Source organism: Zootoca vivipara, chromosome 13 (assembly GCF_963506605.1).
Source record: "Zootoca vivipara chromosome 13, rZooViv1.1, whole genome shotgun sequence".
In the NCBI taxonomy this organism is placed as follows: Eukaryota; Metazoa; Chordata; class Lepidosauria; order Squamata; family Lacertidae; genus Zootoca; species Zootoca vivipara.
Window position 1 is genome coordinate 10,520,042 of NC_083288.1, and position 27,480 is coordinate 10,547,521.

The 27,480-nt window shown below is 49.4% G+C and overlaps 2 protein-coding genes across 4 annotated transcripts in view; one reads left to right on the top strand and one right to left on the bottom strand.

The window, feature by feature from the left end:
- PLEKHH3 (pleckstrin homology, MyTH4 and FERM domain containing H3) overlaps window positions 1–8,699 on the top strand; it is a 35,577-nt gene extending 26,878 nt beyond the window's left edge. Inside the window, exons 6-12 of one of the 3 annotated variants that reach the window (XM_035134409.2) lie at window positions 1,178–1,286; window positions 2,377–2,674; window positions 4,098–4,305; window positions 4,768–4,904; window positions 5,638–5,758; window positions 6,381–6,616; window positions 8,381–8,699. In XM_035134409.2, coding sequence (XP_034990300.1) covers window positions 1,178–1,286; window positions 2,377–2,674; window positions 4,098–4,305; window positions 4,768–4,904; window positions 5,638–5,758; window positions 6,381–6,596 — 1,089 coding nt within the window. In that variant the 3' untranslated portion in view covers window positions 6,597–6,616; window positions 8,381–8,699. Of the gene's footprint in view, window positions 1–1,177; window positions 1,287–2,376; window positions 2,675–4,097; window positions 4,306–4,702; window positions 4,905–5,637; window positions 5,759–6,380 lie in introns of those variants that run through there. The other 2 variants (XM_060282285.1, XM_035134410.2) reach the window with 2 other exon arrangements.
- A 1,801-nt stretch (window positions 8,700–10,500) lies between these two features.
- Window positions 10,501–27,319, bottom strand: TUBG1 (tubulin gamma 1). The gene is made up of 11 exons (XM_035134411.2): window positions 27,118–27,319; window positions 25,628–25,740; window positions 24,242–24,409; window positions 23,595–23,663; window positions 21,037–21,116; window positions 19,614–19,740; window positions 18,515–18,601; window positions 16,631–16,780; window positions 15,107–15,259; window positions 13,386–13,547; window positions 10,501–11,719 (listed from the first exon to the last, which is right to left on the bottom strand). The coding sequence occupies exons 1-11, from the start codon at window positions 27,164–27,166 to the stop codon at window positions 11,522–11,524; spliced, it is 1,356 nt and encodes a 451-aa protein (XP_034990302.1). The 5' UTR covers window positions 27,167–27,319; the 3' UTR covers window positions 10,501–11,521.
- Between the last annotated feature and the right edge of the window lie 161 nt (window positions 27,320–27,480).

Genomic DNA, 27,480 nt, shown 5'->3' on the forward strand with positions numbered 1-27,480 from the left:
ATGTTCAGGAAATACTTACAAAAATAATAATAACAATATAACATCTATGGCAGCGTTTGAACGACCCTTGTGTAAATTAAATATTAATAAATAAGGAAAAATGGTACGATATGTTATAAGAAAGTATTAGAAAATATATTAAGAGTAAGGTAATAAGTACATTCAATATTGTAAATGTAAAGTACATCGGGAAATGACGGGAAGTCTATCTTAACATAGTTTAGTTTATTTGATTCTACTTTGGTTTATTTTTGTTTAGTTAGAAAATATAAGAAAAGAGCACGTATAAGTATAATTTTTTATTTAATGGTAAAATCATTTAAGATCATTATTATTATCACTATTACCTTTGTATGTGAATATAAGATCATGTATGATATCCATGGATTTCAGTAAAGAAGATAAAAAAGAAAGAAAGAAATGAAATTCTTCAGGCAGGGTGGACCTGTAAGTCAGCAAAAGCCTTCTAGGAAATGATTTATAGTGAGCTAAAATTTTTTTAAAAAATAACTTTCATTAAAAAACCAGAGGCTTTTTTATTAGGTTTAATAGGAGAAGAGATAGCGAAAGAGGAAAAAGGTCCTATTTATGTACGCGATGACAGCGGCAAGAATGTTACATGCTCAGGGATGGAAGGAAGGAAGAACCCCGTCGAAAGAAGAATGGATATTGAAACCGATGGACTATGCCGAAATGGCGAAATTGACCGGGAAGATTAGACACCAAGAGGACAAAAAAATTAGAAATGAATGGATTAACTTTATAATAATATATGAAGGAGCATTGCAAACATTTAAAGACCTTAGCAGGATTGGATTAGCACTTGTAATATAATTTGATAAAGGGTATTATTGAAAAAGGAGACTTCATAGATTGGATAAAAGTATTTAGTCGCAGAAAAGAGAAGAGATAATTACTGGAGACCGGGGAGAGGAGTGGGGGCAAGTCCGGGGATTGGAAGAACCCCTATAAAGATGCTGAATTTGTTATTGATTAATGCAATTAATATTGTATGCAAAGAAAAAACTAAGATATATGTGTATATGTATATGTAAATCTGCAGGTGGCACACATGCCCAACTCTGAAAGGGGTGGTCTCGAGGCCCTTCCATCTCTGAACAGCATTTGAATAGGAATGCTTCTCACCTGCTTTTTTTCTTTCTCCTCCCCATCCCAGGAGAACCGTAACAGCCCAGAAATCCTGGATCAGATTTATCAAAATAATCCCATCCTGTGCTACACGGCTGGCCCAATCTATGCGCCTCTGCTGCCCTTTCCGTATGCAGGTGGGTGACCGCTTCCTTGCACATGGGTCAGCATCGTCCTAAAATTCCTTGGCTTCAGTCCTTGGGCACCACGTGCCGTTGGCTGTACAATCCCAAGCAGTTCAGCAACTTGGTGGAACGTGTCTCAGCGCCGCAATATCTCAAGGACGGCCTCTTCCCATATGAACCTACCCGGTCCCTGAGTTCATCTTCTGAGGCCCTCCTTTGTGTGTCTCCTCCCCGAGAGGTCCAGAGGGTGGACCTCTGGTCCTTCTCTGCAGTGGCTCCCTGTCTGTGGAATGCTCTCCCCAGGAAAGTTCGCCTGGCACCTTCATTACACACCTTTAGGCACCTGACAAAAACTTTCCTTTTTAACCAGGCCTTTGGTTGATCTTGTTGACATCCAATACCCTTTTAGAATGTGGCTCTTTTGGGTTTTTTTTAATTGGGCTATTGTTTTTAATTTGATTTTATATACAGTGGTACCTTGGTTCCCAAACTTAATCGGTTCCAGAAGTCCATTCTGAAACCAACGCGTTCCAAAACCAAGGGGCGTCTTCCCATAGAAAGTAAGGCAAAATGGATTAATCCGTTCCAGACTTTTAAAAACAACACCTGAAACAGCAATTTAATATGAATTTTACCATCTAATGAGACCCTTGATCCATGAATTGAAAGCAGTAAACAATGTGCTGCACACAGTCACAGTCACACAGTCAATCCATCAGTAGCTGAACTGGGTTCCACACAGTCACAAAAACAAAACAAAAAGAGCCGCAAAAACAAAAACGCAAAATGAATAGCAAAAACAGACAGCCCTCAGCGTAACACTCAAAACGGAAGTGCGGCAGTCAAATTGGAAGCGTAACACTCAAAACGGAGCACGTTCGGCTTCCAAAAAAAGTTCGCAAACCTGAACACTTCCTTCCGGGTTTGCAGTGTTTGGGTTCCAAGTTGTTTGAGTACCAAGGCGTTTGAGAACCAAGGTACCACTGCATTACCATTTTGTTTGTGAACCGCCCTGAGACCTCCGGGTAAAGGGTGGTGTATAAATCCAATAAATAATAATGGAGCCTGAGTGCACCGCTTATTTCTCCCTGTGTCTCTGCAGCTCCCGGTGGCCAGGGCTACGCGGGGATCCGTGACGAAGCTGTCAAGCTGTTCCACTCGCTGCAGCAGCTGGAAGGGCTGCGGGAGCCAGCCCTTCTCATGCAGGGGGTGCTGCAGACTTGCCATGACCTCCCCGCCCTGGTGGACGAGATCTACTGCCAGCTGGTGAAGCAGACCACAGAGCCTCCAGCACCGGGTGCAGCCGCAGACCTGCGCTACTGGCAGCTGCTTGCTTGCATGAGCTGCACTTTCAGGCCGTCACTTCCTGTGCTGTGCTACTTGCAGCTGCATCTCCAACGGTGAGCCCTGGGGTGAAGGGAAGTTTGGGGGGGGGGTATTGCTGTGCTCACAGTCATCAGGCAGAGAGGCCAGAGATGATGGAATCGTAGAGTTGGAAAAGACCCCAGGCATGGGCGTAGGCAGGGGGGGCAGGAGGAGGCAGTTCCCCCCCTAGAAGCAGGGCCGCTGGCCAGCCTGCCCTGCTGCCCGCCGCCGCCCGGTGCCATCTCCCTTCACCCTGGCTGGCTGTGGGGCGGGTGGAGGGAAAGCCAGCTTTCCCTCCACCCGCCCCGGCGATCGCTGAGGGGGAGGAGGGGATCAGAGCAGCCCATTTCGGGCTGATCCTGGCGCCCCTTCGCCCCTGCCGATCGCGGAGGGGGGGGTCGGAGCAGCCCATTTTCGGGCTGATCCTGGTGCCCCCTCGCCCCTGCCAATCGCGGAGGAGGAGGGGCCGCCAGGATCAGCCCGAAATCAGGCTGCTTCGACCCCCTCCTCCCCCTCCGCGATCGGCAGGGGAGAGGGGGCACCAGGACCATGGCTTTCCTTGCCCCACTGTGGCCCCTCCCCCATGCCTTGGCCCCGCCCCTTGCCCCCCTAATTTTGATCCTGGCTACGCCCCTGGCCCCAGGGGTCATCTAGTTCAACCCCCTGCGATGCAGGAAACTTTTGCCCAACGTGAGGCGCGAACCCACAACCCTGAGATGAAGAGTCGCATGCCCTGCTAGCTGAGCTATCGCTTGGCAGAAGCTTCTCTGCTACCCTAAGCAAAGCCAGTCCTGTTCTCGCTCTGCAACGACTCTTGTTGATATGGATGGTCAGGAAAGGGGCCCCTGTTCTTGCTATCTCTGTGCTTGGAGGTGGAATGCAAAAAATTGGAAAGAAAAGATTGTCCCAACTAAGGATCAGTGGTTGGACAAATTGATAGAGTTTGCGGAGTTAGCATGTCTGACGGCCAAAAGAAGGAATACCGATGGAGAGAGAAAAAGAAGCGAATGGGAATGCCTTGAAGAATATTTAAAGAAAGATGGCATTAAGGTAAACTGGCAAGTAGGATGAGCCTATGATCAGCAGTGGAGAATGGAAAAGGATTCTAAAATAAAGGTGTAGCAAAATAACGTGAATTGGACGTCAGTGAAGGATAGGTTGGGAAGTCCATATAGGATGACGACAAAATGACGAATGTATGTAAAATAGAATCTGAAAAAAAATGTATAAATAAATCTCCGTGCTTGGAGGTAGGATTAAACCTGCCAAGAGGAAATAGACATTCTTCATGCCTTCCTGTCCCTGCCACTGCCAGAGTAGAAAGATCATGTGTTTCATGCATGATGACAATTTGCAGGTCCTTTCCTAGGAATCTTGTTTGTGGGTGGGGGTGTGGAGTGCTGAGCAACGTTCTCAGGCCTGGGTTCCCTAATGCCGGTGTTTCCTTGGTCCCGGCAGGACAGAGAACCAGTTCCCAGGCTCGGAGGCGACTTGGTACGGACGCTTCATCGCAGAGGCCCTGCACAAGACCAAGGGGCGAGAGTGCGTGCCTTCGCTGGAGGAGATTGCGGGCCTGATGGGGCGCCAGGAGACCGAGTGCGGTGTGCACTGCCCTAGCATCGCCTCCTGCAATGTGGCCGTCACCTCCCAGACCACAGTCCAGGAGGTGAGCAGAAGCCCTGGGCTGAATGGTGAGGGTGGGTGGTGGGTAGGGGTGACGCCAATTGGGGAGAATTTCCTACCTGTGGGGCTTGCAGGCTGCCAACAGGAAGCTGTGGCTGAACTTGCGGATGATATTGGTGGCGTTTACTTGGGGGAGAGGGGAAAGAAGGATTGCCTCTTTCTTCTCCAAAAGGCCCAAGCAGCCAGGATTCCGTCTTGCATCGCGGCGCTGGCTGCTTCCATTCCACGGTGTGGTTGGCAAGAGATGAGGCAAGCTTCTTTTCCCTTCTCGCACCACAATGCACCAGTTGGGTCTCTGCGCCCCTACCCTGCCCCCCCTCTCCGCCCCTCCGCATGCTTGACGCTGTCTGTCTGTCTGTCTGTGTGTGTCCCCTTTGCAGCACTGAGTGCCCTCCTGCTGGACATGCCCAGGCCTCCTGTCACCCCCTTTGTCTCCTCGTCCCAGGTGGCCCTGGAGCTGATGTTGCGCCTGGGCCTGGCGCATAGCCCCAACTCATTTGCCCTCTACCAGGAGAGCTGGCAGCACGTGCGCCCCCTGCCGGAGGATGCCCTGGTGGCAGATGTTCTCACGAGGTTCAAAAGGTAAATGACCCCCCCCCCAAAAAAACCTGTACAATTTAACTTGTGTCTCGGCCACAGCTGGACACACAGGAGCAAGGGGGAGTTTAAAAGAGTTAGCAGCACGTTGAAAATCCCAACTAAATAAAAAAGCAACATCCTAGCCTTTTGCGGCTCCAGAGAGGATCTTGCAAATATACGGGGGAAGTGGCTTGGGAAATGTTGGGTTGCTGGAGGAGGAATGTGCATGTGATTGCAGGGGTGGGGTCTATTTCAGCTAGCGGGAGCAGAACTCTGCAAAAATAAAAAATAAAACCCTAGTTTTGCAGGGCACACTTCTGAGTTGAGTACAGGATGTATCTGACTTTGTGGAGAAGAGGGATACAGTAAAACCTCGGTCGTTGAACGTAATTCGTTCCGGAAGCCCGTTCGGCTTCCGAAATGTTCGGCGACCGAGGCACGGCTTCCGATTGGTTGCAAGAGCTTCCTGCACTCAAGCGGTAGCTGCGCCAGATGTTCGGCTTCCGGAAAACGTTTGAAAACCGGAGCATTTACTTCCAGGTTTTCGGCGTTAGGGAGCCGAAACGGAGGTGTCCGGGAACCGAGGTTTCACTATATTGAGCTAGCTAGCAGGAAAGTTTCAGTCTTTTTCATCTGCCCCAGTATATGTGGCCTATGCGGTCAGAACGTTTGATCAGGTATGGGTGTTTTTGCAAATCCCGGAACTGATGGAATGTCTTTGCTTGCCTTGTTCTAGCTCAGCTGGGGAAGAGCCACCCGGGAAGCCCCCTGGGAGACTCTGGTTCAGGCATTATGGGTGTCTGAACCTGGACTGCGTCCCCTGCAACAGCCAGGAGTTTGCAGTGCTATTTGAACAGGTAAGAGGTCACGCCGAACAAGAGAACAAGCTTGCAGGAGTGGGGAGTGCTGTTGTTCCAAGCGACACGCCCTCTCCCTACAAGACCCATTAGCCGTATTGCCCATTTGAGACGTTTAAAGTCCATACCTACCAAATTCGTGTGGGAGAAATAAGGGACCGGACTGGAAGTAGCAGACCAGAAGTAGCGCTGCCGCCATTTTGGAACTGGGCGGAGCATGCTCAGAAGCGACTTTTGATGCTGCTTTGCCCAGTTCCAAAATGGCCACCGCGCCAGAAGTCGCACTGCAGCCATTTTGGAACTGGGCAGAGCTGCATCAAAAGTCACTTCTGAGCATGCTCCGCCCAGTTCCAAAATGGCTGCCACGCCAGAATAAACCGGGGGAAAACAAAAAAATCCGTTTTTTCAGCTGAGAACAGCTAGAAAAACGGGGGTTTCCCGGGGAATAAGGGAGACTTGGCAGCTATGCTCCAGTCTTGGGCTGTGTCACACTTGCAGAACCTGAATGGAGGCTTCTCCACCCACGCCCACATCCCTTGCTTGGACCAGCTTTTCCTTATTGATCTGCTGCCCACCTGCCTTAGTTGCTGCTCTCTAATTCCAAGATCTTCCTTACCACCAGGGGATCTCTCGCTGGAGCATCGTCTGCTGGGCTGTGGGCTCTCCCGCCCGCGGTCAAGCTGCAAGCGGAGTGGAAGCAGCTCCCGTGCAGCCATTTCCTGGAGACAGCCTCTCTGATGGGAGTTGCCATGTACGAACGGAAACGGATACAGGGGACGAGGCAGCCAGAGAACAGCCTGGCGGGCACGTGGTCGGCCTTTGGGTCTGTCCTCTGTGATGCAGAGGTTTATTTATCAGGTAAGTCGTCCCACCTGCACTTCCGTATTTCCTGGCACGGCTTGAGAAGGCACACGATGGAGACAGGTGGCACACACTTGAGGCCAATTGTGAGGAGCAGTGGGCAGGCACTGCTATTTGGCAAAGCAGGATCTGACCATTATTGTGGAGGGAGGATTTTCCAAGACAATGTAGCACACACCAGTATCAAAACAGATTTGGGTGTGTTTATCTTTCTCTAGGGACCCAGGTGGCGCTGTGGTTTAAACCACAGAGTCTATGGCTTGCTGATCAGAAGGTCGGCGGTTCAAATCCCTGCAATGGGGTGAGCTTCCCGTTGCTCGGTCTCAGCTCCTGCCCACCTAGCAGTTCGAAAGCACATCAAAGTGCAAGTAGATAAATAGGGAACGCTCCGGCGGGAAGGTAAACAGTGTTTCCGTGCGCTGCTCTGGTTCGCCAGAAGCGGCTTTGTCATGCTGGCCACATGACCCGGAAGCTGTCTGCGGACAAAACGCCGGCTCCCTCGGTCTATAGAGCGAGATGAGCGCCGCAACCCCAGAGTCGGACACGACTGGACCTGATGGTCATGGGCCCCTTTACTTTTACCTATCTTTCTCTAACGCTGCTTTCATGCAGCAGCTTGCATTATCTTCTGGAAAGGGTGTATTTTCAACACTTAGGGATTTGCATCGTGCTGGGGCAACTCTTAAAACCTGTGCTATTTTCCTAGAGGTGCCAGAACTCACCACAAACTCCTCCCTTGTTCTCTCATAATGGCAATGGCGCCCACCTGAGAGATGCTGGAACTGTGTTCAGGCTGGAAAAAAGTCCTGCGTCTTTAACTGATATTGTGGGACCTAGTCAGGACAGGGCAGTGACACAAGGTGGTAAACAAGTTTTGCTGAAACGACACGTTGGTACTATTGTGGGCAGCAACTGTTGGCTTTAGAAAAGGGACTCCCTACCCTGTGGCTTGTCCTCAGTCCCAAGGTGGCTGCGGTTGGGGATTAAGTACATTATGGAAACCTGATTCATCTCAATAAATCTACTTTGAAATGTGCATTTTTCACCCACCCCTCTTCCTGAATTATCAAAACCCCCCCCCCCCGTTTTTGTACAATCTGAAAATTTTATTTTGGTAATCAAACTAGTGAGAAATGGCACCTCTGACTATATTGTCTCTCCACTTACTAATGGTTTCAGATTTTTCGAAAAGAACAGTGTAGCCTATATAAACACAAATCAAGCCTTTCTCCGTAACCTAGCCCTAGGGAGGGTCAGAGTTGAAACCCTAGCAAGCGAGCAGACTATCCTCTCTAGGCCACTTAAAAATAAATAAATAAATCATCTTGTGTTTAGTGTTTCACCAAATAGATAACCATCTCACTGGTTGTCTTTAGCGCTTCAAAACAGTTTCTCCTTCCCTTCATCAAAGGGAAGCGGAGCTCCTTGCTTGCAGAATATATACAGCTCTCTGGCCAGTCTGGCTAAAGGATATAGACCAGGCATAGGCAAACTTCGGCCCTCCAGATGTTTTTGACTACAATTCCCATCATCCCTAGCTTACAGGACCAGTGGTCATGGATGATGGGAATTGTAGTCCAAAACATCTGGAGGGCCGAAGTTTGCCTATGCCCTGATATAGACTACCCCTTTCTGCCCACTCCCCTATTGTCCTTTAAGGTCCTCCGCTCGGGAGGCGGAGACTTAACCTGCAAGCAGTGGGGCAGGAAACGGCATAGGAGGGGTGGGCCGAGCTCTGACCTTGCCCTATTTTCTTCTCAGGCAAAGGAGGCGGTGCAGCAGGCCCAGCATATTCCGCACGGAGCTGCAGGAGGAGACTCCCGCGGTGACCGCCACCAACAAACAAAAGGACTGCACTTAACCAAGCGGCCAGCAGTGGGACCCTGCCTGCGCCGACTTTTCGCCCTGGCAGCAGCCTTGGAAGGCCAGGGATACCTAGTGCCTCCCCCAGCCCAGACACTTGTACTGACGATACCAGTGGTACTTTATGCTCCTAAGGAGCTGGAAACGTATGTCCTCTCCTGTGTAGAGGGATTCCCTTCCCTTCCCCAACGTGTGTAAAAATTTATTTATATCGATAGATCTCCTTTCCTCCATTCGGTCTCTTGGAACAAGATAGTTGGCACGCTTCTCTCCTCTGCCGGGAAAGCTGCGGGCAGCTTGACACTGTGCCTATCACCTGGTCTGTGCACACTGCAGTGTTTCCACTCGCACATAAAGAGATGGCGAAGAACAGCAGGGGACTTGGGAGCACTGGGTAGCATCTCCTCCTGGGATTCCCTCTTGTAAAGCTGTTTTTTTTATAAAAAAAAACCCAAAAACAAAATAAATGTAGAAAAAACAAGCCAGTGGCTGCTTAACTTTGAGCTGGATAAAGCGTGTCTTGTGAGAGGGATTACCAGTTTTCCCCCAGGGTTTCTTGTCTCTTTTCCCACCACAAGCTGTTCTGAGCCCAGCTGATAGCACAGTGATTATCGGTGAGAATCATTTTTTTTAAAGGCAGGGTGTAAATCTAGAAATACTGTACGGCAACAGGGTGCCTCTAAAACAGCTGATGCTCATGTTGCATCTCGTGGCCTCTTGCCTTTTTGTGCTGAATCTCTAATATTGTCGCTCGTTTTTCCGATCTCTCTCACTGCAAATGGCAAATGGCTTGCAATCTGCACCGTCCGTAAGAGCAGAGGTCAGCAACCTTTTTCAGCCGTGGGCCAATCCCACCGTCCCTCAGACCATGTGGTGGGCCGGACTATATTTTGGGGGGGGGGGGGAAATGAACAAATTTCTATGCCCCACAAATAACTCAGAGATGCATTTTAAATAAAAGGACACATTCTACTCATGTAAAAACATGCTGATTCCCGGACCGTCCGTGGGCCGGATTGAGAAGGCGATTGGGCCGCATCCGGCCCACAGGCCTTAGGTTGCCTACCCCTGCGTAAGAGCGTTCCATGTGAACAGAGGCTTGCTCGGCTGCAGTTTTGTGCACATGGAGTTTCCACTCCTCCTACACAACGCCTAAAGAAAAGGATTTCACAAGAATTTTTAGTAAATGGAAGTGCAGGGTCCTGCTGGACCAGGGTGAGAGAGCCCACGTCACACTACAAGCATTTTGGCAAATAGTTACGTTTTCTTTGAAGTCCACAAATTGTGCCAAGATCTGATGGGCAGCAGGGAAATATGGAAAACTGCTTTGAAGCACACACAGAATGACTTTCAGTTATCTACTGAGCCAAGTGTATTGAGCCGGAACCCACAAGAATCTGAAGTGGCCTTCAGCCCTTGCTGAAATCAGACCGCAAAGAAGCAGGTTACTCTCGTCTCCCCAGCTGCAACCTCCAGGATGATCTTAACACACACCAGTTTCAGCCTGGAAAACATTTTTCAAGCCTAACCAATACGGGGTGGGTGGGGGGAGAAGAGAGGCAGTAAACATGGGCCCCCAAAGGCTGGCAACCCCTAACTCCCATCTCTACCACTTGTGTCCTACGTACCAAGAAAACAAGAGTCCCACCAAAAGCTTCTGAATCTATCCAGCAGCAATTAATGGTTAAATTCCACCTCTTGCCACCAAAAGTCCACTGTAATCGTTTTGGGGATTTCTTCTTTGCACCAATCTCCCCTTTCCCCCCCCCCCCAGAGCTGCCCATTCTGCATAAGCAAGATCAAATCTTTGTTGCTTAATCAAACGCTCCCATTTGTGGGATGGGCAAAACACTCCCCATTTCTGGGACACTTTTTCGGGGGGCGGGAGGGTCGCCTATGAGCCACTTGCTACGAAAACGGCAGAGGCTGGAGTGTAACAAGGCGGCAGGAAAGAATAGAGAGCTTGAAGTATCGCTCCCTCTCGCGTCAGGAAGTGACAGCAGCTGAAAAGGTTAATCTGGCAGTTTATAGTTTTTATTTAAAGAGGGCAAAGTACGAGGCACTCCTCGGTTCTGATCACCCAGCACCAATTCTTGCCCATCATGACAAACCCATTTGTAGGCTCCTGTTTCTCCTGCAGCGGTTGGGCTGTGCAGAGCAGAGGGAGGCAACCTGTAGCCTCATTTTGCGGCAGGGCAGGCAAACAGGTTGAGCCACGCTAATGCAGTTTTCTCAAGGTGTGAGAGCTTTTAGGAGAATTCATGGTAGGAAATAGGGGGAACCTCTTGTGTTGTTTGAAACAAAAGAAAACAAATGCCATTGCTACCCAAAAGAAAAGGGAATAAAGGGTTCTTTTGTCCAGCAGCTTTAGGAGCAAGGATTATGTCTGTTCCATCCCTACTACTGGTCTCCATAGTCCTGTCCCTTTATCAGCATGAACCTCCCTGTTAAAAAAAAGGTAGCCGGATGCTATGAAAGAAGGTTCTGCCCTCCACAGTCACTTATTCTGCCTCGCCTGTTAGTCTGGTATCTCCTCGCCCATGTCCTGTTTTTATGTGTAATTACGGCACAGTTGCTGTGGGACAGTAACACAAATAACTTAAGATCATACACAGAAACACAGGTGCCTAATTAACTTCAAAACGTTGCATCTCTTTATCCGCTTTGGTGCTTACCTCCGCCTGCAATCGAATACGTTTCAATAAAACACACGTGCGACATGAAAACCGCTTAGCAGAGGAAAAAAGCTTCTTAGGGACACGGAAAGGAACAAACAAGAAAAGGAGCTCTCCTAATGCTGCTAACCAGACTCGCTCTAGGCAGAAATGTCAAAGAGAAAGCCTGGTTCTTTAAGGCAACAGGGGGCAGAGTCAGGCACAGGAATGGGAGCATTAGGCTGCAGCTCAACAAGTGATGGAGAAAACAAGACAAGGAACCCCTTCCCCTGTTTGGGACCTGCAGGTACCCTCACAGCCCCAGCCCTGGGTCACTGAAGGTGAAGGACGGCATCTTTTGTCACTTCCGGAGGGATGCCATGCCTCACTGCTCTTGTGTGCCCCAGGAGATGTAGTCGGGCCGAGTGGCGGCATGGTATTCGTCTATCAGCTCCTGGACAACCTTCCGGGAGTCGTCAAGCTCGTCAAAGTTCTCCTTGAAGATGTCCTCCTTGCGGAACTGCTCCAGGAAGGCTTCGCGTTTGCGCAGCTTGTCGTACTGCTGGCAGGTGCGTTCAAAGAGCTGCGTAAAAAAAGGAGGAGTTTGGATTTGATATCCCGCTTTATCACTACCCTAAGGAGTCTCAAAGAGGCTCACAATCTCCTTTCCCTTCCTCCCCCACCACAAACACTCTGTGAGGTGAGTGAGGCTGAGAGACTTCAGAGAAGTGTGACTAGCCCAAGGTCGCCCAGCAGCTGCATGTGGAAGAGTGGGGAAGTGAACCCGGTTCACCAGATTATGAGTCCACCACTCTTAACCACTACACCACACAGCTCAGAAAGCCACAGGGGGGCAGGGCACTGTAGATTTTGCATCAAGGTGGAGCCAAGCTGAAATAAATTGGCGACTTAAAAAAACAACCCAAAACTACAGTATGTTTTGCACAGTAGGGTTGCTAATAGTTCCAATGGCACACATTGCACATACTTTTGTAAATCAAGAAATCTTTAATAAAAATACATAAAAATAAAATAGTTCCAAATGGCTCCTGCTGCTTAGAATGCAACTAGGCCTCTCAGCACTTGAAAGAGCTCTGCCCAATGTATAACAGGTGTAGTTGCAGCGGGGAAGGATTTTTTTCGCTGCCACCATCTCTGGCTGCATCTAGAGCAGGCACCCCCAAACTGCGGCCCTCCAGATGTTTTCACCCACAACTCCCATGATCCCTAGCTAACAGGACCAGTGGTCGGGGAAGATGGGAATTGTAGTCCAAAACATCTGGAGGGCCGAAGTTTGGGGATGCCTGGTCTAGAGTCTCTGAACCAGCTGTCAACAGGGGCTGGGGATCTCTTGGGATGGTCTACCTATGGAGGCTTTTAAATCCTAGTGGTTTCATCATTATACCCCACCCATCAATTCAAGTCAGATAGTTGTTTATTTCCTTGACATCTGGTGGGAGGACATTCCACAGGGAGGGCACCACTACCGAGAAGGCCCTCTGCCTGGTTCCCTGTAACCTCACTTCTCGCAGGGAGGGAACCGCCAGAAGGCCCTTGGAGCTGGACCTCAGTGTCTGGGCTGAACGATGCAAGGTGGAGATGCTCCTTCAGGTATACTGCGCCGAGGCCGTTTAGGGCTTCAAAGGTCAGCACCAACACTTTGAATTGTGCTCGGAAACGTACTGGGAGCCAATGCAGGTCTTTCAGGACCGGTGTAATGTGGTCTCGGCGGTCGCTCCCAGTCACCAGTCTAGCTGCCGCATTCTGGATTAGTTGGTAGTTTCTGGGTCACCTTCAAAAGTAGCCCCATGTAGAGCGCATTGCAGTAGTCCAAGCGGGAGATAACCAGAGCATGCACCATAGTTCTCCCGCCCGCCCTTTGCTCCATACAGAATTAGTCACGGCAACACCCTCTCCAAACAACCCATAACCACCCACCCTTTACTAGAAGCCTCTCCAGGAACATCTTACAGGATTTTCTTTTCTCTCCTAGATTTACTTTTGGAGAGCTATCATCTTTTGGTCCTTGATTTTCTTACATATATATCTCAACAAACATGAAACTTGAGCACGAAAAGCCTTAAGGGAAACTGAATCCAGTTTACAAGCGATTCCTGGACTGTGATCAGCGTTAGCTTAAAACTAATCCGGAGAGTAGATGGAAGTAACAGGCACGCTGCCAGGGCAATATTCCTTAGGTCTGACAACGCCAATCCCCTTAGTAAATCTCTGCTTGCATCCAAACTCACCGACGAAATGTTGGTATGGTTGGCCATCATCAGACCGCTGACCCGGTGTGCTGACGGCAAGTATGGAGACTTCCTAGAAAGTGCCACTTGGATGCTGGCTGGGCCCCAGGGAATGAAATTGGCCAGCTTCCTCTCTCGGATCCGTTGCAGGCTCTTGTGGACCTGGAAGGAAGGCAGATTATTTTCAAGGGTACAAACGCAGCTGTTCAAACCAAGGGACCTGTATAGAATTGTAGAGTTGGAAAGGACCACAAGGGTCATCTAGTCTGACCCCCTGCAATGCAGCAATCTTTCACCCAATGCGGGACTCGAATCCACAACCCTGAGATGAAGAGTGCCGTGCTCTATCAACTGAGCTATCCTGACTACTTCCTCGTTGGATCATAGAAAGGTGGGAGTCGGGCAGGACCCTGACAATCGCCCAGTCCAGGGTTTCCCAAACTTAGGTCTCCAGCTGTTTTTGGACTACAATTCCCACCATCCCTACCCACACTAGCAAGGGATGATGGGAGTTGTAGTCCAGAAACAGCTGGAGACCCACGTTCGGGAAACCCCGATCTAGTCCAACCCCCTGCAATGTGGGAATAAGCAACTGCCCCATACGGGGATCAAATCTGCAACCTTGGCATTATCAGCATCATGCTTGAACCAACTGAGCTATCCAGGCTAGGAAGAGACTGCGGACGCTTTATATTTTGAGTAGTGGTGGACCTCTGCAGCATTCCACAAGCACCGCAGAGGTGTCTGGAGGTGGTTGGAGGATGGATGGCGTCTAACAGATTGAGGCTGAATCCAGACATGACAGAAGTACTGTTTTGGGGGGACAGGGGGCAGGTGGGTGTGGGGGCCTCTTTGGTCCTGAATGGGGTAACTGTGTCTCTGAAGGACCAGGTGCGCAGCCTGGGAGTCATTTTGGACTCACAGCTGCCCATGGAGGCGCAGGTCAATTCTGTGTCCAGGGCAGCTGTCTATCAGCTCCATCTGGTACGCAGGCTGAGACCCTACCTGCCTGCAGACTGTCTAGCCAGAGTGGTACATGCTCTAGTTATCTCCCGCTTGGACTACTGCAATGCGCTCTACGTGAGGCTACCTTTGAAGGTGAGCCAGAAACTGCAGCTAATCCAGAATGCGGCAGCTAGACTGGTGACTGGGTGCGGCTGCCGAGACCACTTAACACCGGTCCTGAAAGACCTGCATTGGCTCCCAGTACGTTTCCGAGCACAATTCAAAGTGTTGGTGGTGACCTTTAAAGCCCTAAACGGCCTCAGCCCAGTATACCTGAAGGAGCATCTCCACCCCCATCATTCAGCCCGGACACCAAGGTCCAGCTCCGAGGGCCTTCCGGTGGTTCCCTTCCTGAGAGAAGTGAGGTCACAGGGAACCAGGCAGAGGGCCTTCTCGGTAGTGGCACCCTCCCTGTCAGATGTCAAGGAAATAAACAACCACCTGATTTTTAGAAGACACCTGAAGGCAGCCCTGTTTAGTGAAGCTTATAATGTTTCAAGTTCTATCGAGTTTTTAATACTTTGTTGGGAGCCGCCCAGAGTGGCTGGGGAAACCCAGCCAGATGGGCGGGGTATTTTATTTATTTATTAATGCAGTGTGGGTATGCGATTCTCAGATGGCTTTCCTTGGCAGTGCCCATCATGAGCAGTGACCCCATGGGGCGGGTTCTTCCACGCAGTCGCTCTCCTATGGCTGATCTCTCTCTCGTCACTGACCTGGGTGGGGTCCACTTCCCCCTGGATGATGTTAAGGATGGCGATATAGCAATGGTTCGTCTGCCGGTCACGCCCCATGGACACCATGACGTTCTTGGGCTGCAGCAGCCGCCGCATCACGTCAAGGACGGTGGTTTTGCGGACGCTGGCCACCTGCGGGGGGAGGAGGAGAGGTCAGTATAGGCATTCAAGTGATAGAATGGAATGCTCGTGCCTTACATCGAGAGAGTGGATCAGCACAGCTGGGAAGAATTCTCCATTTCTAGGGAAAGTCTTCCCTGGGGGGGCTATATCCTAAGACATAACAGAAGAATCACCCTTGGGTTCCAAGGCCATTCGGAAAGAAAATGTTGCAGCCTCCCAGCTTTAGTTAACATGCCTCATACAATATCTCTTTTCCGATATTTGGGGGGAGCAGATTCACCTTCTTGGGCCGCTCTGGCTTCCCTTAAGTGACAGGGAGGTAGAAACAGAAATACCAGCTGCCAGGTATATCCACAGATCAAGGTCAAGGAAAAAAATAAAGAAATAGGGAGCAAGAGAGCTCTCGCACACTGAAGTCGTCACACCCACACCATGCATTTGATACCCTCTTTTGAACTGTCAGCCTCTGCGATCGGCCCCTCTTCATCTTCTCTTGCTGCTTGCGAGGGAAGGGGTGAAAAAGGGGAGAGAACACCTGTATTTAGCAGGGTGGGAGTGCTGCCAAAGGGGTCAGCCTCAGGTATTACCCTTCCTTTTCGTTTCTGCACACCTGCAGGCAGTGTTTTTTTTCTGGGGGAGAGGGATGCATACCCCGAAACATTTTGTGATCTAACGGGAGAAGAAACTAAAAAAAAAATTAAAAATAAAAAAATTAGTTTCTTCTCTAGCATGGTGAATCTTCAGGTCCGTTGGCGACCTCATTCCCTGTCACGGTGTTCCCCGAGTCTCAGATGGAAGCGAGTGTTTAGTGTGTGAAGTAGGAGTTGGAATCCTGAGTCTCAGATGGAAGCGAGTGTTTAGTGTGTGAAGTAGGAGTTGGAATCCTGAGTCTCAGATGGAAGCGAGTGTTTAGTGTGTGAAGTAGGAGTTGGAATCTAGCACGGCGATGGGTCAGTTTCGGGAAGATGTTAGTGCACACAACCTCATGCCAATATGGAGGTTACTGGGAGCTGTCAGCTGTGTAATAAGAGGCAATGCATGTTCTTTGTGCTTTTGTCCATTTACTGTATTCATTTCCCCCGATTTGAACTAGAAAATGGTAATTTTCTCGAGTCAAAATGAGAGTACCCCTAAACATTATTTTAGGGAAAAAGCACGGCTTGCAGGCCTCTAACATCATTATAATCATTGCAACCGTTGCAACCGGGCACATTCTGACTGCACAGTTCCTAGGACGTGCGATGGCTGGCCATTAAAACAGGAGGGCAGAAGACTACAGGCGGTCTCTTCTCAGACCCCTTGAGGGTGCAGAGGGGGCCCAAGAGCAAGCATGAGAACTCCCAGAGCTTGACTTAGGAGCAGAGGCAGGAAAGCACTTACAGCCTGGTCTGTGGTGAGAGGGGTGTAGCCCGTGATCAGGAAGTGCAATCTGGGCGTGGGAATCAGGGAGGCGATCAGCCCGATCAAGTCATTGTTCATGTAACCCGGGTAGCGCAACGTGGTGGTGCTGGCAGACATGATGGTGGAGACCTAACCAAGGAAGCAAAACCAAAACTGTAAGTCAGGGCAACACCAAAAGGAGAATACACTCCTACCATGGATCCCGAACGCCTTGGTACTCGGATGTTTCGGCTCCTGAAAGCCGAAAACCTGGAAGCGAGTGTTGCGGTTTGTGAACGTTCTTTGGAACCCGAACTTCCGACGTGGGTTTCATGGCTTCTGATTGGCTGCAGGAGCTTCCTGCAGCCAATCGGAAGCTGCACCCTGGTTTCTGGAACGGATTCCGTTCGACTTCCAAGGTACCACTGTACTGTCCTGTTTTCAAGGGGCTCCAGGAAAAGGAACACATGTCTATTTTCCAGGACCACTTCTTTCAACCTCCTTTCAGAATCCTAAAATATAATAGAATCATAGAGTTAGGATGGGCGACGAGGATCATCTGGTCCAACCCCTTGCAATGCAGCAATCTTTTGCCCAATATGGGGCTTGAACTCACAACCCTGAGATGAAGAGTCTCCTGACTGGGCTATCCCAGGTCCAATGTGGGCCACAAAGCCAAGTCAGAGGGAGACGCATACCTGCCAAGTTCCGGCCTGAGAAATAAGGGAATGGACCGGAAGTAGCAGACCGGAAGTAGCGCTGCCGCCATTTTGGAACTGGGCGGAGCATGCTCAGAACCGACTTTTGATGCTGCTCTGCCCTGTTCCAAAATGGCCGCCGCACCAGAAGTCGCGCTGCAGCCATTTTGGAACTGGGCAAAGCAGCATCAAAAGTCGCTTCTGAGCATACCCCGGCCAGTTCCAAAATGGCCACCACGCCAGAATAAACCGGGGGGAAACAAAAAAATCCGTTTTTTCGGCTGGGGACAGCTGGAAAAACGGGGGTTTCCCGGGGAATACGGGAGACTTGGCAGCTATGGGGAGATGTGCCGGCGCTAAGAGTTTATTCCAAATACTTCCAAGTTTAGAATATAAATGCAGGCAACATGTGGTCGCTAGAATTTCCTGTGCAGCAAATGTTGCGCTTGGACGTATGAGAACCAGGTTCAGTCCTCTCTAGAATACAGCAAGATGTATGGCAAAGCAAAGTGAAAAGTGCTACGGGTAACAGCACTCTTAAATTAACTACACACAACCTAACACAAGCCAGTGTTGTTGTCGTTTAGTCGTGTCCGACTCTTCGTGACCCCATGGACCATAGCACAAGCCAGTAAAAACACCCAAATACTCAAACGTGCAGAGAACATGAAAAAAACCCAATAGCTAGCAAACTAGAAATGCCCAATGCAGAAATCTGAAAAAGAGGAGTTTGCTTATTTCTAGCAAGTGAATAGGGTGGGGCTAAAATGTCATTTGGGTCAAGTTCATTAGAAGCCCACACTTTTATTTGTCTGAAAACATTACGTGCCACTTTTCATAAGCACTTTTTTCTTTAAAGCGGCATGCAATTGCCATTTTAAAAGGCGCCTATAGAACCAAAGCTATAGTCAACAGCGGGTTTAAATTCCCAGGGAAGTCGAAGTATCTGAGTAATCCCAAAATGCGGATTTAATATTGTGTCAAAACGTTTTATTTTCTATCTTTTTATTTTATGCTATATTTAATTGTAATATTTAATTGTGAAAATTAATTTTAAAAAGATGTTAAAAATAAATAAATTCCCGGCCTTGTGTCTCTGAAATCACCTTAACCCCCAGCCTTCCTTCTTCAGGTGCTTGGGTTGTGGGGATAGCATCTTCTCCTCCCAACATCCCTGGTTACTCACCAGCTGGTTAATTTGAGAAAAGGTGGGATTCTGGATATGCAGTCTGTCAGTCGCAATGCGGTTCAGGGCTGTGTTGTCTAGAACCACCTATCAAAGGGGAACCAGGGGTTAAGAAGCAAAGGGTGAGTACGTGCGGGGAGGGAGGTAATCCCTTCACCCGCTTAATGGACACACAATGTTTCAATTCCACCCATCCCCATTTGTTTCTTGACTGCTCTCAGCTGAATGCTCAGCCACATTACAGGGTTAACTGACGTGGAGGTACTAGGGAACGGTGTTATCAAACAGCAATGGAACCTCAGGAAACACCCAGAAGCTCCCCGACTCTGACTGTGTTGCCAAACGACCAGCGAAACCTTAAAAAAACAACCCAGCCAACTCTACGGAAATTGTTCCCGTGGCCCATCTCTCCATATACTGTGGTACCCTGGTTGTTGAATGGCTTGGCTCCCTAACAAATCGGCTCCCGAACGCCGCAAACCTGCCAGTGAGTGTTTGCAAACGTTTTTTGGAAGACGAACGTCCGACGCAGCTTCCGATTGAGTACACGAAGCCAATCGGAAGTAGCGCCTTGGTTTTCGAACCGTTTCGGGAGACGAACCGATTCCCGAAACGGATTAAATTCGAGAACCAAGGTACCACTGTATTTAAGAATAGGGTGTTAAGCTTCTCAACTCTGCTACTGAGACCTGGGGGGGGGAGGGCAAGGGAAGGAAGGGAGTTTTGCCTTCCCCACCCCACTTGGGTGGCGCTGTGGATTAAACCACAGAGCCTAGAGGGCCTGCCAATTGGAAGGTCGGCGGTTCGAATTCCCGCGACAGGGTGAGCTCCCGACTTAGCAGTTCAAAAGCACGCAGTACAAGTAGATAAACAGGTACCACTCCGGCGGGAAGGTAAACAGCATTTTCGTGTGCTGCCCTGGTTCGCCAGAAGCGGCTTAGCCATGCTGGCCACATGACCCGGAAACTGTACGCCGGCTCCCTTGGCCAAAAAAGCGAGATGAGCGCCGCAACCCCAGTGTCGTCCGCGACTGGACCTAATGGTCAGGGGTCCCCTTTACCTTTACCCCCCTTGGCATCCCCAAATTTGCACCCCTTACCACACAGTCGGCATTCTGTGTCAGGCGCTTGAGGGTCAGGAGAGAGTTGTACGGCTGCACAACCACATCGCTCATCTCATCCTGGTTGGGAAAGACGGAGTATGTTTGCACCAGCTTCTTGGGGTACCTGCGAGGAGAGACAGCTGCTTCAGTAAAGACAAACATCCTGTATCTCTTTGTGCTTTTGGAGGACTTGTTTCTGTGGCCACAGTGCCAGGGTGTGCATGACGACCCAGTAACCATTTTAGGAGATTAGGTGTGCTACTGGGCTGAGGCCTAATCAGATGTTGGGGTGATGAGCATCGCGGGGTATCTTTCTGACTCCTGGCAGAGTCTTTTAACAATTTATACTTTATTCTTGGCTTCTTCCCCTGCCAGATAAATTTAGATATATATTTCTGCCATTCCTTGAAGTGTCCTGCGCCGCTGATTACAGGTATCGAATGGAACAAAGATAACATTCTTGGCAGTACATTCATTTTTTATTACAGACATCCTCCCCCACAGAGATAAATTCATCCTTCCCCATACCTCCAAATTTTTCTTTATTTCTTTCCAAGTATCTGTATAGTTATCCTTAAAGATATTTATATTCTTAGCTGTCAACCACACTCCTAAGTATTTGACCTTCTCCTCTATTATCAATTCCGTAATTTGTTGTAGGTCTTTTTTATATTGTTGTGTCACATTTTTCACCAACGTTTTCATTATACTTTTATTTAACTTGAAACCCGCTAACTGGCCAAACTCACAAATCTTATCCAAGACCAGTGGTACCGTATACTAACCATCAGGTATCCCACAGTAATCACGAGGTCATCTGTATGCTTTACTTCCCACCGAGAGGTAGAGGAAGACTTACTGGAGGGGGACAAACATGTCGTTTTTTCAAGTGTGGGGAAATCACAGCCCACCTATTCTGGCAAAAACCGAGAAGATGCTGCTTTCAAACATATTAAAAAATAACCACAACCAAGGAGTGTTTACTTGGGGCGTTATTTCCGAGGCCAAAGGGCAGGAGTCAAGTAAAGGCTGCAATGAATCTGCATTCGCCAATGGCTCCGTCCCCTTTCCTTGCAATTTCTGAAAATCTTGCAAGGATGCGGGCTCGCAAATCACTACGTGTCGACGCCAAAGAGATGTGGTTTGCTTTAGCAAAAGCTAAAGAACATTCCTTGCCTGAGGTGGCAGGCTGATCTCAGCCTCTTCCCGTTTCAAGTCACAACTTCACCAGCTCCAAGGCTTGCCCAAGCTGGTGTCTGGGCGGGGCAGGCCTGACTCTGAGTCAGCTGGGCGTCTTACTCATCCGCCGGGCTGCTGGCTCTCCAAAGTAGCCTGCCTGGCTGCATCGCCCACCGCTCCCCGAGTGGTGTGTGCATATGGGTCCATGCATAGGTGGGGGTTTTTTTGTGCCATTGCTCACCTGTCATTTAATCTCTCCAGGAGATAAGAGCCCAGACCGGAGCCTGTCCCACCGGCGATGGAATGGCACAGGACAAAACCCTGGAGGAAAGAACGACGTGCGACAGAAAATATGTCAATGCACATTAGAACCGTCAGGCTGTGGCTAAAGACAATCGAAGCCACTGTCTCTGTACTCAACAAAGGGATGCAGGTGGCGCTGTGGTCTAAACCACGGAGCCTCTTGGGCTTGCCGATCGGAAGGTCGGCAGTTTGAATCCCCGTGACGGGGCGACCTCCCATTGCTCTGTCCCAGCTCCTGCCAACCTAGCAGTTCGAAAGCACGCCAGTGCAAGTAGATAAATAAGTACGGCCTGTTTCAAGACACCTGATCACTCAAGTTTTGCATGAGAGGGGAAAGCAACAGTTTCTATCTGCCTAAGGCAGTGTTTCCCAACCAGTGTGCCTCCAGATGTTTTGGGACTACAACTCCCATCATCCCTAGCTAGCAAGACCAGTGGTCAGGAATGATGGGAGTTATAGTCCCAAAACATCTGGAGGCACACTGGTTGAGAAACACTGGCCTAAGGGATTCAAAGCAGTATACCTGGAAGAATTCCAAAAAGTCAAGTCCCAGGCAGAAGCTAACCAGACCACGGATTGGACCCTGATAGCTAAAGGAAGTAACAAGGTTGCTTTGAACAAAACTGCCATCCTTAACTGTGAAGCAGAAAAATTTATCTCTCATTTTACTAGTGTCAGTGGCACGCAAGTAGCCAGAGACAGACAAATCCCCAAGGTGTAACTCTGTACCCAGAAGCAGCAGCAGAGCAAAAGTCTGAGCTCCTCTGGAGGGAGGAGCCCAGAGGGGATGGCTGCTGCTGAGGTCTGCCAGGCTGACTGCCAAGATAGGTCATGCCTCGTTGCAGCTGCCAACGGAAAAGCAAGAGTAACCTAGTGGATTAAAACGAAAGGGATCTGGGGGAGGTAAAAAGAATTTTTTTTAAAAGTGTTTCTTCCTACAAGCAAGAGTGACACACAGCTGTTTGCGAGAGCCAGTGCAGCCTTGTATACAAGGCCAGAAACATTACCAACCGGAGTTTTACCAGTCTGCTGTTTTTAACCTTCTACCAAGCAGGCTCTGTCCCTCCTCAGCCAGCTCTACATGGGGCTACCTTTGAAGGTGACCCAGAAACTACAACTAATCCAGAAGGTGGCAGCTAGACTGGTGACTGGCCGCCAAGACCATATAACACTGGTCCTGAAAGAGCTACATTGGCTCCCAGTACGGTTCCGAGCACAATTCAAAGTGTTGGTGCTGACCTTTAAAGCTCAGTCCAAACGGTTTCAGCCCAGTGCACCCGCATCGTTCTGCCCGGAAACTGAGGTCCAGCTCCGTGGGCCTTCTGGTGGTTCCCTCACTGTGAGAAGTGAAGTCACAGGGAACCAGGCAGAGGGCCTTCTCGGTTGTGGCCCCTTCCCTGTGGAACGCCCTCCCGTCAGATGTTAAGGAAACAAACAACTATCTGACTTTTAGAAAGCATCTGAAGGCAGCCCTGTTTAGTAAAGATTTTAATGTTTGTTTTTTTTAATCGTGTTTTTTATATTCTATTGTGAGCTGCCCAAAGTGGCTGGGGAAACCCAGCCAGATAGGCAGCGTACAATTATTATTACTATTACTATTACTATTATTATTTCAGCGCTGGCTGTGGTTGTCAAAGGGGTGGGCTGAGGTCTAGCCACATGCTAGGAGCTCATCTCCTGCAGGTTTTTCTTAATAGTTCAGTTGTCGGTGAGAGGGGTTTTTTATGCTTTACTTTTCACCATTTCCCACATCTGAACAGCTTCCCCTACTCCTAAGCAGCTACTTGTCCCATGGGGTAAGGCACAGATGAACCTGAACAGTGTCTTTATGTCCTCCCCAAAAGTGCAAATTATCAGCTGGGGGTGAGCTGCAATTTAGATAAGGAAAAATCCGGGGGGGGGGCATATTTTCCTTGAGCCACTCCTTAAATTGGCCACCTACCTCTGTGGCTGCTTTGAGCTAAACAGGGGTGGGGGAAGCATGCGGGAGAGTCAGTCACAAATCTCTGCCACAGTTACCTCTACCACTCAGCCTAACCTGGTTCACATGGTTGTTGTGAGAATAATAATATAAAAAAGGGGATGGGGAGGAAGCCACAAGCACATACCCCAGTTTGTGCTCTTTGGAAGAAAGGCAGGATTTAAACAAACAACAAGAAGGCAATTATTTAGTGGTGTGGATTAAAAGATAGCCAAATTTAGCCTGCCTGTACACGAGTAGAAGTTTGTTTTTGTAGACCAAAACACAGGGGGTGGGAGTAGAGAACTATTGAGCTATTTTGGAACAAGCATGCAGGAAAAGGCCTCAAGGAGGGACAAAAGCAGTATATCCCTGCTAAAGATTTGGAACAAATCCATCTGGAAAGAAACAGAAAAGTCTAGGAAAACAGACTAAGACTAGGAAGGCCTCTCTGGACCAGCAAAATGCCAGCCCTAGCTGTGTTTTGGACAGTCCTGAAGTCAGGACCTCCCCTCCTTGCTTAAGGTTTCTCTTACCTCTAAGCTGTCACTGCCGTCAGCTTCTCTGTCTATAATGTCAAATATATCTTCATGGATCTTTTCTCCCTGGGGAGATAATCGCAAAAGAAACCCAAATATTTACCCTCCATTTGACTTTTTAAGCTGACAGAAAGTTAGAAAACTATGAAATTAAACCCTATTGTTGATTATATCTTCCATTCAAGCAGTTAAAAACTATGAGACATGTTGCTATTTTGAAGTGGGTATCTTTGCCCATAGGGACGCGGGTGGTGCTGTGGGTTAAACCACAGAGCCTAGGGCTTGCTGATCAGAAGGTCAGCGGTCTGAATCCCCGCGACGGGGTGAGCTCCCGTTGCTCGGTCCCAGCTCCTGCCAACCTAGCAGTTCGAAAGCACATCAAAGTGCAAGTAGATAAATAGGTACCACTCCAGCAGGAAGGTAAACAGCATTTCCGTGTGCTGCTCTGGTTCGCCAGAAGCGGCGTTGTCATGCTGGCCACATGACCTGGAACCTGTACGCCGGCTCCCTCGGCCAATAAAGCAAGATGAGTGCCGCAACCCCAGAGTTGGTCACGACTGGACCTAATGGTCAGCGGTCCCTTTACCTTTGCCCATGAGTAAGGAACCAAGGCAGCTCAGCTCCCAGTTTCGTGACCCTCTTACCTGTGAAAAGCCACTGGCCCAGTTATTCCCAGCCCCGCCGCCATGCTCAGACAGGTATATGTTTTCTGGGTTGTACAGGTTGGCATATGGAGAGTTCAGGATGGAATGGATCACTCGTGGCTCTAGGTCTAAGAGGACAGCACGCGGGATGTAGTGTTCATCGTCTGCCTGTTAACAGGAAAGGCAAGCACCTTGAACCAAAAGAACAGCACCAAAAAAACACTCTGCCCCTTCCAGCAATTTTCTGCCTGCAAACCTGTAATCTTAAAATGAGTGCCACACATGGATAGTGACAATTGCCGCAAGAGGGCACAGTGGATGCGTCTTACCAGTTGCTGTTATTTTCTTTTTTTTATAAAAATGGTTTCGTATTTCAATAAAATAAACATATTCAAACAGACCACCACTTAGTTTGCTTTATTTGCCCAGATACTATACGGCCTCGGCGCAGTATACCTGAAGGAGCATCTCTACCCCTATCTCTCAGCCCAGTCACTGAGGTTCAGCTCAGGGGCCTTCTGAAGGTTCCCTCCTTGCAAGAAAAGAGGCTACAGGGAACCAGGCAGAGGGCCTTCTCAGTAGTAGCGCCCGCCATAGCTGCCAAGTTATCCCTTTTTAAAAGGGATTTTCCCTTATGCTGAATAGGCTTCCTCGTGAGAAAAGGGAAAACTTGGCAGCTATGGCGCCCGCCCTATGGATGCCAAGGAAATAAACAACTGACTTTTAGAAGACATCTGAAGGCAGCCCTGTTTAGGGAAGTTTTAAATGTTTGATGTCTTACTGTGTTCTAATGGAAGCTGCCCAGAGTGGCTGGGGCAACCAAATAAGAGGGGAGGTATATAAATAAATTGGGACGTGGGTGGCGCTGTGGGTTAAACCACAGAGCCTAGGGCTTGCCGATCAGAAGGCCGGCGGTTCGAATCCCTGCAACGGGGTGAGCTCCCGTTGCTCGGTCCCAGCTCCTGCCAACCTAGCAGTTCGAAAGCACGTCAAAGTGCAAGTAGATAAATAGGTACCACTCTTGCGGGAAGGTAAATGGTGTTTCCGTGCGCTGCTCTGGTTCACCAGAAGCGGCTTTGTCATGCTGGCCACATGACCTGGAAGCTGTACGCCAGCTCCCTCGGCCAATAACGCGAGATGAGCGCCGCAACCGCAGAGTCAGTCACGACTGGAACTAATGGTCAGGGGTCCCTTTACCTTTATATAAATAAATTACTACTACTACTACTACTAGCTATTCTGCCTGCTTGCAATGACACTTATCCTTTCACTTTACTCTTGGCTGCTATGTCCAGTTCCCACTCATAGCAGCGCATTTTGCAGAATCAGAGGGAGGCTACCTCCCCTCAGAACCCACAAGGCAGAGGGAATAGAAGCCAATTGTACCTGGTAGAAGAAGACATCTTTTCGGTCAGTGCCCTCGGTGGCAAACTCCTCCACAATGCCCTCGGGGCTGATGCCATGCTCTGCGCAGAGCTGCTTCCAGAATTCAAAGCCAACTGCAACAGGAACGAAAGCATAAAGGTAGTACCTGCCTTGCCATCGAGTACAGAAGAAGGTAAAGACATCACCCTACTACTAAGGAGGAAATAATGTGTGTGCAGGGGCAGCTGCATCCCCTGTTCCACAGAATTTTGACGATACAATACTAGCCCATGAAAATAAACCCATGAAGTTACCAGCTTGCTTAAAAAACAACAACTAGCCTGCATTGGGGAGGGGGCTGCAGAGGAGGAACAGTGAGTTGCACACCTTTATAAATTTAATAAATAAAGAAATGAAATATGCATCATCTTTGGTGCAACAGTGGTCCTCAGGCAGGATCCAAGATGCCTGAGTATTCTACTTGCTGCACACCACAGTGCCAGTTTTGCCCCTCCCCTCCCAATTCCACAGGGACTAGCAGCCTTGGCAACACAAGAGAGTCGGAGGCTCAGCCCCAGCGCTGTTTTTTTTTACCAGCTCTCCTTTCCTCCACCTCCAGCCCCACTACATTCTGCCTTCTAACAAAATGGCTGATGCCATGCTGTTTATTTCCTTGTAATTATTGGTGGCGCTTTAATAAATTTATACATATAGGTTTAATTCAAGCAATGCTTTATTTTAATGATTTGTGTTTCCTCTTCCTCTTCCCCGTACCCCCACCCCTACGGCCGTTCTGTGTTCAGGCTGTTCTCGATTTTGTCTGTAAGCCGCCTCGAGTCCCTGTTCAGGGGCAAAGACGTGGTTATAAATAAATATACGGTAGAGCAGGAGACCCTTAATCTCAGGGGTCGTGAGTTCAAGCCCCATGTCAGGGAAATGGAGACCTTAAGGGGCGTCTCCACCCCCATCATTCAGCCCGGACACTGAGGTCCAGCTCTGAGGGCCTTCTGGCAGTTCCCTCCCTGAGAGAAGTGAGGTTGCAGGGAACCTGGCAGAGGGCCTTCTCAGCAGTGGCACCCGCCCTGTGAAATGCCCTCCCACCAGATGTCAAGGAAATAAGCAACTATCTGACTTTTAGAAGACATCTGAAGGCAGCCCAGTTTAGGGAAGTTTTTAATGTCTGATGTTTTATCATATTTTTAATATTTTGTTGGAAGATGCAGAGAGTGGCTGGGGAAACCCAGCCAGATGGGCGGGGAATGAATGAATAAATAAATAAATAAATAATCATTATTCCTGCATTGCAGAGGGGCTGGACTTGATGGCCCTTGGCGTACTTTCCAAATCTTCAACTCAAGTGTCTGGTCCTCAACTCTTTTCCGGCCCCGCCCCAATAGAACGCGGCCAACGCCAGGACCCGCCCCTTTAGAACCTTCGCTGTCTCCACGCCTGCCTCCCCCGCCCTGCGCGCTTTTCCCTAGGCCTCCCCCTCCCCCGCATCCCGGGCTTACTTTGGTTGCCGCATTGCCCCAGCTGCAGAGTGATGATCTCCCGCGGCATGGCGGCTCCGGCCCCTGCTCCTCCCGGGCCTGAGACGCGTCCCCTTCTTTAAAAAATGAAAATGAAAATAAATGCCGTTTGCAGGCCCGCTACGCTTCCTCCCGCCTTCACCTCCTGACACCCTATGAATCCGGTACATACATATGTAAATATATTTTCTTCCCTTGGCAACGCGCATGCGCCGAAACGGCAGGAAGCGCGCTTTCCGTACGACAAGATGGCTGCGCCCTACGTTGTCGCCGGCATGGGGGCGGCCATGCGAGTGTGCGAGAGGAGGAGGCGGCGGCGGCGGTAGTGCCGCTGCCGCTGCGGTG